Raw genomic sequence first — 15,205 nt, 5'->3', positions numbered from 1 at the left:
ATGCTGCAGAGAAAATGCTACTCAGCTTTAAGCAGCACATGAGGGAAGAGGGAGGATATGTCTTACACAGTGTTTGAGAAAGGTCAAAACAATCTAGAGGGTGTGTTGCCTTTGTGAGCATCATGAAGAAGGCACTGCTTTTCCACACCAGCCTGCTTTAGATATGAAGTATTTTCTAGGCTGGATTGTTTCATTGCATGCCTCTGAATCACCCAAATTGGAGATTCTTTGATGGATCCTAGGGCAAAACCCCTAGAAGAAATCATCCAAATTGGTTTGATGAGGTAAATTATGCCATCTCTAGACATCAGAGAAGTGAAATTATACTGCTTTTATGGTATTAATCACAAATGTAAAATGTATCTTGATTCCTTTTGGAGAGTTTTGGTTTGGTGGAAAGAAAAAGGATTCAAGCCAAAATTGGTGAAATAAGGAAAAGTAGGAAGAAGTCTTATTTGTATAAATAAAACTATAAATGATTCTTTCTCCATACGCTTAAATTATATGATTCTTTTAATTTTCTTTTAATTTCTACATTATTGAATCATTTGATGTAGGTGCGTTTGAAAATTTTTTAAAAATCACATAAAATTGAAACATTGAATTGAAATGTGTTTATAACTAATATATTTAATTAGCTGCTTTTCTTTTTTTATTTTTTTTGTTAATTCTTATGAAAACCTAATTTTAACCTTTTTAAAACTAAATTCTGAAAAGCATAGTCTGGAATGACATATGGAAATTTCAGTGAACATTATCAATATATTAGATTGAACATAAACCTGCACTGCTTTGTCTTTGTCTGTCTGTCTTCTCTCTCTCTCTCTCTCTCTCTCTCTCTCTCTCTCTCTCTCTCTCTCTCTCTCTCTCTCTCTCTCTCTCTCTCTCTCTCTCTCTCTCTCTCTCTCACACACACACACACCTTTTTAAAACATTCAGACCACAATGTTATTTTGTTAGGAGTCCTATTTTGTTTTCAGTTGAATAACCACAAAGGCATGATTACTAGAGGTGGAGATTTCCTATTGTTCTGAAAAAAGGAAACAGCAAAACAACTTCAAGCTAAGTTGAAAAGCATGTGAGCTGTTTGTGGTTTTTCAGCACTGCAGGCTCAATTGTGAGATAGGTAGCATTTGTCAGTGGTAAAAAAATAACTGCACCAAGACTTATTTTTCATTTGTTACCGTGTTTCCCCTAAAATACGACAGGGTCTTATTTTCTTTTTACTTACAAAATATGGCCTTGGGCTTATTATAGGGGAGGACTTATTGTTTTGGGGTTGCCGGGCAGCTGCTCCCTTGCGAACTGGCTCCCGAAGAGCCGGGCACAGCCTCAGGGGCGAAGCAGCCATGAGGTGACCAAGCTCACGAGCAACCACCCGGCAAACCCCCTCTCCAGCCGGGCAGAGCGCCATTCACTGACCTAGGAGGTATCTCTAAGGCGCCAAGCCACGTGGCTCTCTGCCCGCTCCCTAGGTCCCGCGGTTTGGCATATTAGGGATACCTAATATGGGTATGGAGCTCTGCTCGGCTGGAGAAGGGGGTTGCATAAGCGCCTGTTCCGCCCTCAGCAGGCATGCCTCCTAGCCTCAACATGTCCGGGCCCAGCTCTCCCTGCAGCAGCAGCTGCCGCTGCCGTGCTCCGAGCATAACGTCTTCTCCGGTTCCAAACTAGAACTCGGCTGCTCTATGGTTGTGGGCTGGCTGCCATAGAGTGCACTCCTAGAGCCGCAGCTGCTGGAAGACTCGGCAGCTGAGTTTTGTAGTTTGGAACCAGAGAAGACTTTATGTTCAGACAGCGACGGCAGTGGTGGCTGTTGCAGGGAGAGCTGGGCCCGGACATGTTGAGGCTAGGAGGCATGCCTGCTGGGGGCGGAAAAGTCGCTCGCGCAGCCCCCTTCTCCAGCCGGGCAGAGTTCCATGCACTGACCTAGGTGGTATCCCTAAAGTGCCAAGCCGTGGGACCTGGAGAGCAGACAGAGCGCCACGTGGCTTGGCACCTTAGGGATACCCCCTAGGTCAGTGAATGGTGCTCTGCCCGGCTGGAGAGGGGGTTTGCCAGATTGTTGCTCATGAGCGTAGTCACCTCATGGCTGCTTCGCCCCTGAGGCTGTGCCTGGCTCTTCAGGAGCCAGTTCACAAAGGAGCAGCCGTCCGGCAGCTCCCCCCTCTGACCAGGCAGAATGCCACTCCCCAACCTAGCGGTATCCCGAAGGCGGCAAGCAATGTGAGCGCCTTTCTCCCCCCCCCCAGTTCCTGCGCCTTGGCACCTTCAGGATACTGCTATGTCGGTGAGCGATGCTCCGCCTGTCCGGAGGGGGGGGGTTGTCCCGGGGGTTTATTTTCGGGGGTGGGATAATATTTTTGCCCATGCGAAAAATGTGGCAAGGCTTTAGTTTTAGGACAGGTCGTATTTTCGGGGAAACACGGTAATAGCAAGGGTGCCATATATGGTGGTGTTAGTCACAAAACCCCTAGGAGTAGACACAGGAGTCCTTAAAATTATTTTGTTCCCTCCAGAAGTGAGGAGAAAGAAGGAGTGACAGACATCTTGAATAGTTCACTAAAGTCCCAATATTTTTTAATTGTCTAGCACTCTTCAAACATTAGCAGTTATTGTCTTTGCTCTTGGGAATAATCTGTACAGAGCCCTTATCCTAACTCCCAGAATATGTTCCCTTTGTATTCTCAAAACTATTTTTGATTGATTTTGCAAATCATTTCTTCGCCCCCAAGGCTCCTGACAAAGTAATGCTAAACTATACCAGGCAGCATAATGTCCTCCCATTTTTTTATCAATTAAAAATGATGGAAATCCTGGCATTCAATGCCTCTGATTGACTTTACAAATATAGACATCTGTCTCCATCCTATTCGGGCATCTAGTGGCTGAGCTGAGGTAGGGAAATGTTCAAGAGTGTGATTATGTAAATGTTGTCTCATATGTAAGTGAGGTATTTGTGTAGTTATATAATTGTGCACATTATTTTGGCATCACTGCAATGTGTTATGGATGCTACAAATGTATCTCCCCCTCAACACATAACTAATCATTAGGAAGCTCAGTGTCTTCAATGGCGTTGTGCTTATTCTGCTCAGTGTGGATTTTGGCAACCTGAGGAATTTTTTTTGCTGATATCCAGATTATATAACTTTATCTCAGCAACTGGTGTTGAAATAGATTTGGGGAATTCTGGGTTGTAGGAGTTGTCTGACCTTAGTTTTTCACTAGCATATGTTTCATGACCTACATAGGTAACATCTTCCATGCTGTACTGGCATATATAGAAGCTTTCAAACCTGAACTACATATATTGTCTGCCATTGCAATTTTGGAAGAATATAGGATAACAAAATTATAATGGTGTTCTCATCCTTTCAATGCCATTTGAATCAGCATTGGGTTTGTAGGCTCACAAGGAGCTTCTTGTTTGAAGAAAATAGTTTGTGGTTTGTTAAGTAATGGAGGAGATAGTTTCCTAATTCTCATTTCAGCCAGACATTCCTTTCTTTGATGTGAGAAAGAACTTACATCCCAAAACCCAAAAAGCAGAGTATTTTAACATTTTTAAAAAGTTCAACTCTATATATTATACACATTTTGTTTATACTTATTATTAGTTTCAAGGCATGGAGAGGATTAATGTAGAAAACAATATTAGATTCACATTTCCATGCTAAGCAGTGGTTTAAACAATGGATTGCGTTCTGTGCAATGCAATTTAATTGTAGCAATATTGTAAACTATTCTTTATTTTGTCCCATGTTAAATATTAAGGGCTATTGTTTATACAGATAAGCCCAAGATCAGTTAAACCATCAGCCTCAGCTTTAAAGAGATGGTGCAGATAGAAATGGGTTTGCCTATTTATTATTTGCAATTTGTTCTATTTAATGAAGTGATTTCATTTGTTAGAAAAATGATCAATAAAGTCTCTAAAAAGTGAAGTCTTTCCTTAGAAAGATGCCTCATAGGATAAATAAAGAGGAGTTAGTTATAACAATAGCCATTTGTTTGGTGAAATCAATAACTCCTAGGAGAATATAAGCACAAATCTTTCCTTTTCATTTCCCACGATAATTTAACTGCAATTATGCAATGTGTGAACTTTTTAAAAAGCGGGATTTGTAAAGATTTGTTTGGACCATCTGTCTTCTTGACACTCGGAGATCTGAACCTAACTACTGAGCTGTGTTGTTTGCATTTTTGAAGTAAGAAATCAATATTTTTTAAAAAACCAAGTTCATATTAAGTTATGTATTACTCCATCAATCAAAGTCATTATGTCTTTTTAAAAGCAACAAGCTTGAGGGATATTTTTTTTAAAAATGAAACGATATTTTTTCCTTATTGATAAGGTGGATAAATTGAGTGAAGAAAGTTGAATGCAAGCAGTTCAAAATGGCTAGGTCTCGAGTGGCCTGCTTATTGCCAGGCCTTCCCTGATTTTATTTTTTTAAATTATTTTAAAATAATAGTAGGGATAACAAAAATGATACAATACTTCTAGCACCATGAAACAAAAATATTTACCTACCCCAGGTCCTTGGGAAGCACTTAACGGATGGAAAAAATGCAAATCCGGTATAAACAGCTGGCTGACTGTGTTACTAACTATAATGACAGGAAGCTACCATACTTCTAAAAATGCTTCTAGACTCATGTCTGTGTTCCATTAGCAACTTTTAGAAAGCTTCTATAAAGGTGTGCTGTGCTTTCTTTGAAAATAGGCAAAGCAATAGGAGCGGAGAGCATCATTATTTTGTATTCTTAAATGTGTGGGGTTTATAACTAGCCATAGCTGCTAAGGCTATAAGAGTACTCGAATGTCAAATATGCCCATTGAATCAAAAGCCCAATACTTCTGTTCAGTGTCTATTAATATAACATTAGATTAGTTCTGCAAGATCAGTCCAAATTTTGGCCTAATATTTTATTTCTTGGATGCTTTATTCAAAATGAGACCTTGAGTCATCTGCTTTCTCTGCTATTGTTCCTTTGAGTAGGTATTTGGAAGTGCTTATATGTTGCTTCAGAAATAACACTACATCCTCCATGGTAGACACTAAGACCTCTCTGTCATAAATTTATCCATAACTCCGGACTGCAAGTAACTCAAAGGGCATTTTAGCAGCAAAATACAGATTTTTAGTTATATAATCTTTCAATTTTTGCCATGTGAAAATAAAACTGAAAATAAATGACCCTAACTGCTATGTACTACTCTTGGCACTCTTGTTTTCTTTTTTTGTTCAGTTTCTGCCCCCAAAATCTGCCTTATTACAAAAAAAAAAAATCCAAAATACTTTATTCGTTTTGCATAAGAGTAACATCATCATATCAGTGTTGCCCTTAGATGTTGATTGTTTGATTGATTGATTGATTGATTGATTGACTGACTAACTGACTTATTCTTGGTAGAATCAAATCCTGACTTTCCTGACCTAGTTCAGTATTCTGATTTTATGTAAGGTAGTTAAATACTTTGTGGGTTTTTCCCCCCCCGACTGTATTTCTCTGTATGAACCTATAGTACAGTAGACTCCATGCTTTTATCACAGAAAATAATTTTAAGACAGGCTGTAAATAAATTTTTAATACATTCACACATGTTTTGCCCAATTGTTTTGACACAAAGTATGTTGTAAATTGTCAGGAAGTTTAATAATTCTATTCTAGCTAAAATTAGACTTTCTAATTAGGTTAGTATCTATTTGTCTGCGTTCCCAAAAATGTGCTACTGTTAATGATTGATAAAGCCAAACAACTCTAGCATTAAAGAGTGAAAAAGCCTTCTCCTAGAAAATTCTATTCTTAAATGTGTGGGTTATAATATTTTTTGAGAGCTTTTTCTGGCAACTTGGTTTCTATTTATTAAACATCTAAAACATATTAATACGCTATACTCTTTTCCATAAAAACTATTATAGAGTACTAAGAAAAATACAGTTGCAACTACACAATTATTTATACACACAGTACAATGTACTTAATAAAAGAATTAGAGGTCTGAGTTCAAATTTTCACTTGGCACTGAAATTCTTAAAAAGACATTGAACTAGTCAGTCTTCTACTTCAATTTACCACACAGTTGTGTAATAAAGCAAGGAACAACCAAACTGCTTATTAAAAGATAATACAAAGGAAAGATGGAACAATATGGTGAGAACTAGTGTTTAGAACTAGTGTTTAGACTGCTAGATATTAGACTTGTGATGTCCAGGTTCAAGACCTTCTTCAGCTATGGGAGCTTATAGGTTGACTTTGAACTATCTTTCAGCCCAACATAACTTGCACTGTTGTTGCTGTGGAGAAAATTGAGCAAGGGATTCTGTTCTATGCCACCATAAATCCTTGGAGAAAATAATGCCTTGCTTAAAGTAAGTAATGTAATGTTCAGTTGCGGGCATCACAAATTATGGACTTTAATTTTTAAGTTTCCAGTTAGAGAAGGTTGCTTTAAGCCTTAATTTGATTTCAAAAGCTCTCTCTAAGCAGCCTACCTGATGGTAAAAAACATCTTGTTTTCCTGTAGCTGGGTGGGAGGGGCTACAGCTGGGTTTAGTCACAACCTGATTGGCCCAGGGACAGGGAATTTTCTTAAAGTCACCATCGTTCCTTACTGGCTCCCAGTTTCCTCTCAGTCTCTGGTTCAAGCACTAGTTTTTGGCTCCTTGAGGTACTGATGGTTATTATATTAATTCAATTAATTGGGTATTCTGAATTCTTAAATTATCAGATTACCGGCCATCGAGTCTGCTAGTCAGTCTCATAAGGAGGCAGGGCTTCCTGGTCCTTGCCTCTGGGCTTGAGGGGGCTTTGCCCAACTCCTGGGTGTGCAGATGTGACGGGCTCCCATTGCAGCCGAAATTCCTAGAGGCTCCAGGGCGAACTATTGGCATCAGGTAGGATCGCAGGGGCTGCACCTGTAGTTGCGAACCGCAACTGGGATTGCCTTGCCATGACTTAAAGCCATTCTCAACCTACACCTGTGACATTGCCCCCAACTCTCTCGCATCAACATCCAATTTTTGCTTATGCAGAAAAAAACTATTGAATATGTCCTGCTACTAAAAGGCTGCCTGTTCCTTACATAAGATAAACAATAAGCCATTGGAGATGATAGCTTTGAAACTGAGTACCAAGTATAAGGTTAATTACTAAAGGAAATGAATAACTGTCGAGTTAGATCTTTCTAAAAGGTGGCATATTTATCAGGTAGGCAGGTGGTTTGCAGTGCTTGAAGAGATAACACATTTTAGACAGCCTCCTAGGACATATAACTGTATCTGAATGGTGACTCATTGGCCTGCCCTATGGAAATCTAAAGCCATTTTTGTGTGTGTGTACCTAAAAGTAATCAAGGAGGAGTTCCTCAGGTTGTTTTACCCTTCAGAGTCCTTGGCCAAGATTAGTTCCTGCACAGATTTATCTATCATCCTAGGCTGAGCATGCACCAGAAATTCACTTATATGGATCAGAAATATACTGAGAAGCATATTGGAAACACCATTTTACCATTTTGTGTTCAATGCTAAATTATAGCAAACATTTTTAGAAAGAAAAGCTTTATAATGGGATGCTTACAAACGTTTGATCCATGCTAGAAGGCGACCATCAATTTGCCTGAATTCATGTAGGAACACTGCCTTTCAGAGTACTAACTGGGTTAGATTAAGCAATGAAACAACATAAGGCAGTTTCCAATGTTCCTTCTGTAGGCTGTAATGAGTAGAGCTAGGATTCAAACTGACAGGGATTATACAGGTTGTCTTCGATTTATCAAGACAATTGCGCCCAAAATTTATGTTGCTAAATGAGACAGTTGTTAGGTGAATTTTGCCCCATTTTATGATCTTTCTTGCTCACAGCTGTTAAGTGAATCACTGCAGTTGTTAACACGATTGTGAAGTGAATTTGGCTTTGCTTGTCAGAAGGCAGTAAAAGGTGACTCCAGGAAACTGTGACCATCATAAATATGAGTTAATTGCCAAGCATCTGAATTTTGATCAGGTGACCCTAGGGATGTTGCAATAATCTATTCCCTTTTTACCCAAAGCTCATTCCATAGATTTAGATTGCTCTCATACAGAGGTGCATTTTTTTTCTTAAGAAATAAGGGTTGGACTGCCTGTAGCTTTAGTATTTTAAATGCATAAAGGTCAAGCTTCTGAGTTGAATTTATCTCCTGCTGCCTTTAGAGACACACTTGTGCCGAAGGTACTTGAAAAGAACTGCATCTATGTGAAACAATAAGCTCCCTCTGCAATTACTGTTGGAATAGCCTTATAGAAAATTGCTATCTTCCCCTTTTGAATTAATGTGTGAATCTGTGCTCAGCTACCAGTTTTGGTACTTTTCTGGATATTGTGATGCAATTGTTGATCATTTAAACCTATATAAAATACTGAATACTTCAGTATTCAATTTGAAAGAAAACACAGCTTGTTTTCTATCTCACCCTGGTGCATTTCATCTGCCAATCAAACCAAATGCACCTCATACACAGTCTAGAATGCCTGGTTTGATCTCACCAGACACCTTTATAAATGGATTCTTGCTGTGTTGTCTGCATGTGGAGTTTTTGAAGAACTTCTTCCACACTATGAAGCATCAAGGATTTCTGCATGTAACCTGCAAGTTTCTTTCTCCCTCTCTTTCAGTTAAGGCTATATTGGAGAAATGAAGGAGAGGATATTGTGTATACGTGCAAATAAGAAAAAGAGCCTTACAGTCTTTGATATCCAGTACAGTACAGGCAGTCGTCAACTTACAACCACAATTGAGCCCAAAATTTATGTTGCTAAGCGAAACATTAGTTAAGTGAATTTTGCCCCATTTTACGAGCTTTCTTGCCACAGTTGTTAAATGAACCACTGAAGTTGTTAAGTTACTAACAGGATTGTTAAGTGAACCTGGCTTCTCCCTTGACTTTGCTTGTCAGAAGGTCAGAAAAAGTAATCATATGACCCTGGGACACTGCAACCGTCATAAATATGAGTCAGTTGCCAAGCATCTGAGTTTTGACCACTTGGCAAAGGGGATGTTGAAATGCTCATGTGTGAAAAATGGTCACAAGCCACTTTTTTTCAGTGCTGTTGTGATTTTGACTGATCACTAAATGAACTCTTGTAAATCAAGAATACAACAGATTAAGATTACCTGTATATTTCACAGAATGCAGAAAACTCTCAGCTTCAGCAGAAGTTCTTTGCTCCTCCAAGAGATTATTTGTGTTTTCTATTCACTAATCTCATTGTTCTATCCCAAATCTCATCCCCAAGAAATAGCCACACAGTGCCCCAAGCAACTCTTCCTCTTTTCAAAGGGAAGCAGTAAGAGCTGCTCACAGTAAATCCATTCCCAAAGCAGAGGCAAAATATTTTTTTCTTGTTAAGAACAAGCGTTTGAGGGTATTTTTTGCTTTTTACATTCGGCTTGGGCTTGTTTGCATGTAGTCTTGGGCAGGATGAGAGGTAGGGATTCTAGAATCAAAGTGACATTATTTCTTCATGGATAAGTTCTGACTCTACAACTAACCTTTAAATAGATCTTTCAGGATTGTCCTGGAAAAAGTACTTTGAAATGACTTTTCTTTTAAGCACATACTCTGATGTGGAATTGGAGCTGAAAACATGAGAAATAACCATCTATTGGAGATAGAGGTTCTTCGCTCACCATCTTGGCCTAACTTCTTGTTAATATAAGCACATACAGCTATAATTTAGTACGTTACCTAAAACTGATTCATTAAAGTTCTTTATTGTGTTATGTGTAGAATTATTTTGTTATAGATATGATTGAATCCAATTTTTTTCTAAACATATGGAATTCTTTGTTGATTAAAACAAATCAGTAAAATTGGCCTATGGGAGCTGGACATAGCATTTTAAAATTACATTGTGATTTTTAATCTTAGGTTTCCAAATGTAATTTTGTTATAATTGTAAAAAGTTAACAGATACTATTTTTTTCTCTCTATGTTTCGAGAGGTGTCATATCATTCTGAAAAAAAAAGACAAATGTTTCCATCCTTTGAATAAGTAACTTGCTGAATACTAGAATCTGTTTGATCATAGAAGTGGAGGATTTGCACCAAGGGGGGGGGGCATATAAAATTCAAACTAGGGCTTGGTACTATTTCAGTGAAAATCAGAGTTAGATTTCTTATTATTATTATTTCCTTCTCTTCCCTAAATGTTGATTTCCTCCTGGTGTACAGCAGAGAGTTTATTTTATCTGACATTTGAATTAGGCAATTGAAGTATGAAGCATCTTGAAGTGACCATGCAAGTTCAGAGATGAGTTTTCCTGGAAGAAACAGATCGTCTTCTGAAATACATCTTTCAGAAGTGATATATGAGTAATGGGTTCTCTTGTGCTCCAGGCATCATCCAACAAGTTCCTTAAGTTCTTAAAGAGGTACCATACATTTGCTTTCTTATTTATAATGCAGGAAGAATATTCTTCGATTCTTGGATGCCGAAAGAGACATCTCAGTCGTCAAAAGCAGTTTCAAGCCCGGAGATGTAATCCACTATGTGTTAGACAGACGCCGTACACTAAATATTTCTCAGGATTTGCATAGACTCCTTCCTGAAGTTTCTCCAATGAAGAATCGTCGATTTAAGGCATGTGCTGTTGTAGGAAATTCCGGCATCCTTCTGGATAGTGGGTGTGGTAAAGAAATTGACAGCCATGAGTTTGTTATAAGGTGAGCCATTATCTTTTGCTTGACAGATTGCTTATTACTTCAACAGCAATGAACAGAAATGCTTAACTTGGAATGATAGCTCAGAATTTCTGGAATATATCTTTCACTGTATGATGCCCAAATTAAAGATGTTTCAGTAGGAAAGGAACAGGACTGTCTATATATTATGAATGAGAAATTGCACTGTTGGAGACTGCAGAGCGATTGGCGATGCTGTTTGTAGGATCTGCTTTTGCTCTTTATGCAGGCACAATCATCATTTTGATAGGGAACTGGCTCCACAAAGAGAAAATGTTTTCAATTTCTCCCTCTTGCCCGTCGTCATAATAGAAAATTACCATATTTATTTATTATGCATGTACTATCTATGGTTACGTTTAGATGAAACACAGTGGGGATGGGCCAAATAATTCCCATTAAGGTAATTGTTAGGATTTCCTATATAAACTCTTATATGCTCTACTGCACAGAAAAGGGGCCTTAACTGCATGCATAAATATGTTCATATATCTCATTTTAATAATTAATTTCTTCAAAATTGAATATTATACATTATCAAAGATCAGCAAGAAATCAAAATGCGGGTAAAATAAATTTAATTAAAAATAATACAAGGCATTTGGGAACTAAAAAGTTAAAGGTGTTCCTGTGGGTTTTATTCCACTAGTCATGACCAACTTTAGGGCGTGATTCTCATCTCCATTTGTTAAGCCAAAGAGCCAGCAAGAGACAAAGATAAAGAACTACCACATCTCTAGATTTGGAACTAAAGAAGCTAATAAAATCAATTAGATATAATTTATGCTCACTGTATTTTCTAAGTAAGAGTTTACTAGATCTATAGGTATCAAATTATGGAAGGGAAATAATCCAGTCAAAATTAAAGAATATTACGCTTCATATTTCAATAATCTTTGCAGGCTCTTCTCCTCCATTATATCACCATATTAATAATCTTTGATGGTGCAGTCCTTTCATTTTGCAGGGAGTAGGTAAAATAATTGTGTTGAGTTTGTGCAAGTCTTGCACTTAATTTTATAAAATTCCCTCCCCAAATATAAATAAAAATGTCATCTTCTCCATCAACATTACCATAACATTGACTTTTTGTAAACTTTAGAAAGAAGTTTTGGAAGGTGGGGCAAAGAGTGGCTGTCAGGTGCAAGAGTTCTTTGTTCCTTTGTAATATTTTTTCCCCCAGTAGGAATTGCTCAACATCACTACTGAAATGTACATGACTAAGTCATCTTTCCTAAATATATAGACTAGGACATGTCACTGTTCAGTAGGTTTCCTTTCTGGATTAAGATATTTTAAATGGTAGAACATAGCTTAAGACCTGTGTACACAGACTTGGAGTTCTATACATAAGTATAGTTTAAAAGCTGTGTAAATTGCTGTTGTTGAGGCAGTTAGCTTTTCAAAGTGAATGTTGCTATTCATTCTAGAAAGTGACAAGTTCTGTTTAAAAAAAACCTGCAGTTTTTACAGTTTCCTCATTTTGCTGCATTTATATCATTATTTAAAATAATTGTTGTTTTGGTTACTTTTTCTTTAAATCAAAAGAGATTCTTCAACTCTTCCAGTCAGGGATGATATAGCAAGGATGATGGTAGACACGTATACTTAACACTTGGCTGAATAACCTACCATCTTGCAAAGTTTCTGAAGTGTCAGTAATAGATACATGTCAGTTATTGCTGGGGTACAAATGAGTTCAAATCCTCAAGTTTATCTAGCATAATCCCATCTAATTTCTAGAATGCTTTCTGATTTTAAAAGGAACACATACAAGTGAAAAAAACATTGCGAAGTTTATATATAGGTGTGTGTATATCTGTTACATGCAGAAACAGTAAATAAGCATACCCATGTGTTTTTATAGATCTAGACAGATCTATAAAACACTGTAGCATTCTTGATGATCTGTTCATTGCTTCACTACCTACTATAATTTATTAAACTTTTTATTAATGATACCACCCGTTGTCATCATTTAAAGAAAGGTTTTCAATTACTCTTGAGCATGGAATATCTTGTGATGTCTTCATCTTTCCTTGTAGTCAGAATGGACTGCTGCATTGTCATTCATATATGAGATTTTGGTTGTTTGTATATTGTTTCCCTTTTTGCATTAATGAAGGCAGAGGAAATGCTCATTGAATTATTTCATAGCTTGAATTTAATTCAATAATTTATTCTTTGGTATGAATTGTGAGTTGGGTTGAGTTGTATCTAGAAGATTTAGATCTTCTGCATTCCATGTTTTAATCATCAATTTTATTTATTTTTATTTCTCTTTAGATGTTTTTATCCTGCCTTTATTATTTGTATAAATAACTCAAGGCAGCAAACATAGCTAACACTCCTTCCTACTTATATTTTCTCTACAACAACACTTGTGAAGTGAGTGAGAATGACTGGCCCAAAGTCACCCAGCCAGGTTTCTTGCTTAAGATAGGACTAGACCTCACAGTCTCCTAGTTTCTAGCCTTGGTGCCTTAACCACTAAAACAAGTTGAAAATGTCAATGTATGTGATTCTAAGCCTTCCACATGCTGAATACTTTGTGACATGTAAATATCAATTCCCAGAATTTCTCAATCAACATGTCTTTTGCTGAAAATTCTGGGGTCTGTTCATCATATCCACAAGTGCTAAAACTGGGTAGGCTAGTATATGATACTATAGTATGGGGACAGGTAGCAGCATTCTAAGCCATTGTGTAACTTTTTCCCCCCAAAGAGTTTTTTTTTCTATTGTAGAATGTTGTTCTCTATTGTGCCAAGCCAGATCTGGACTATTTTTGGACTGCTTTTCTAGATCCAAGATAAATATTGAAATAATGAGATATATGGACATGAATAGTACAATTAAATTAGTACATTTAACACAGGAAACATGTGTTCCAGTCCACTATCTGTTATTTCCTTCCTGCTTTTTTTCTTGATGGAGATAGAGGATTGATAGATAGATGGATAGATAGACAGACAGACAGACAGACAGACAGACATCCAAACAGATCTGTCCTTTCTACATAATATAAAATCTTCCTTTTTATCAAGGAAATCTAACCAGAATCATAGTGTTATTTCATAATCTTCACATCTTGTGAACCTTGGCAGCAAACCCAAAATTAGCTCTAAAGGTAAACATGTCTACTGTCTGAGTAACAGGTATGTACACAAAACACTTTATTCTGAGCTTGAAATGTAACAGCCCTAATTAAAATGTGACTTTATGTTTCAAGCATCTTATATTTCAACAGAAAAAAAATTGAAATGTTTTGAGTGTTCCACTAGAGGGAATTCAAAACAAGCCTTTGCTCCCTACATTTTTAACCCTGAACTCACAAAAGTAGGTGGAGTTAGTTCATGTTGGGATTTTTGAAGAGTGTTTGAGGAAGCAAAACATTACAATTTAATAATTTTATTTAAAGAAATAAATAAAAACAAAGAAATTCCTTTCTGAGATTTATGTTGATGCATGCACATTTGGAAAACAGAGAGCATTGATTGGTTTCAAAATCTGATTGTTCCATACTGTAGAACATTTGGAACATTATGAAATGACATTCAGCTTGACTGGGAGCTGAAATGATGTGAGATATCTATTTAAAACCAATCAATATTAACAATATCATTGGGAAGTGGTTTAGATCTGTAAGAATAAATAATAACATCAATACTTTAAAGAGCATTATTTCAGATATGTGTCATTTAGATGGAAATCTAATCATTTCAGAATGGCATGCAGTTCTACAAAAACTAATTCTCAGCTAACATACGAGAATACCGTTAGCCCTACAAATGAGACCATTCAAGTCAACATCTAACACAGTTCAAAATAGTGCAGTTTTAAAAGACGATTCTAAAGTTCTTCCGCCTGTCTTCTGTCAGCCTTCTGAGGTGGTCCAGTCAAGAAGCAAACTCAGAAGTTCTAGTTCTGTCTTTATTATAAGGTTACATTAGCAGAATCTTGCAGCCTAAAAATACATTTCTCACCCATTGCCTTTGCAGCTCAAGAAATTAGGGAAGGTCCCATTGGAGACATTTGCCATGTCCATATTTCTTCTGGGGGCTTAATTCGGGGGCTCTTCTCATTCTGTTGAATGGGACTGGAGTTTTCCTCCAAACTCCTGAAAATGCCACTGTTTGAGAGAATTAAAGAAATGACATTAGTGCATTGAATTATTTCTCTCTATATATTGTAAATATAAAGAAAAAAACATCAGGACATATTTTTCTCAGGAGGCTAAAACAAGGTTTTAATACAAAACTAAACATGGTGCCTTCTCTCCCCCTCCCCGCCCAAATTTACATATGTTCCTTTTGCTTATTTTTTCATGTCATTTTCAACCACTGATGTGTCTCTTCAACAATGGAGTGAGTCTGAGAGCTATGTTTAAACATCAGTCATGCAACTAAGAACTGAGAATGTGAGTTGTTGTTTTATTTCCCCTTTCTGATCTCTCCAGTCCAAAATAACCCC

At 37.2% G+C, this 15,205-nt stretch overlaps 1 protein-coding gene across 2 annotated transcripts in view; it reads left to right on the top strand.

Annotated features, from left to right (window-relative positions):
• The window catches only part of ST8SIA4 (ST8 alpha-N-acetyl-neuraminide alpha-2,8-sialyltransferase 4), a 99,129-nt gene that overhangs the window by 19,909 nt on the left and 64,015 nt on the right, over window positions 1-15,205 (top strand). For both annotated transcript variants that reach the window (XM_081944089.1, XM_081944088.1), the window contains exon 3: window positions 10,457-10,714. In XM_081944089.1, the coding sequence (XP_081800215.1) occupies window positions 10,457-10,714 (258 nt within the window). The remainder of the gene's footprint in view (window positions 1-10,456; window positions 10,715-15,205) is intronic.

Source organism: Natrix helvetica, assembly GCF_964273705.1.
Source record: "Natrix helvetica genome assembly, chromosome: 2".
Classification (NCBI taxonomy): Eukaryota; Metazoa; Chordata; class Lepidosauria; order Squamata; family Natricidae; genus Natrix; species Natrix helvetica.
Note: the sequence above shows the minus strand (reverse complement) of the source record. Positions and strands in the feature narration are given on the sequence as shown.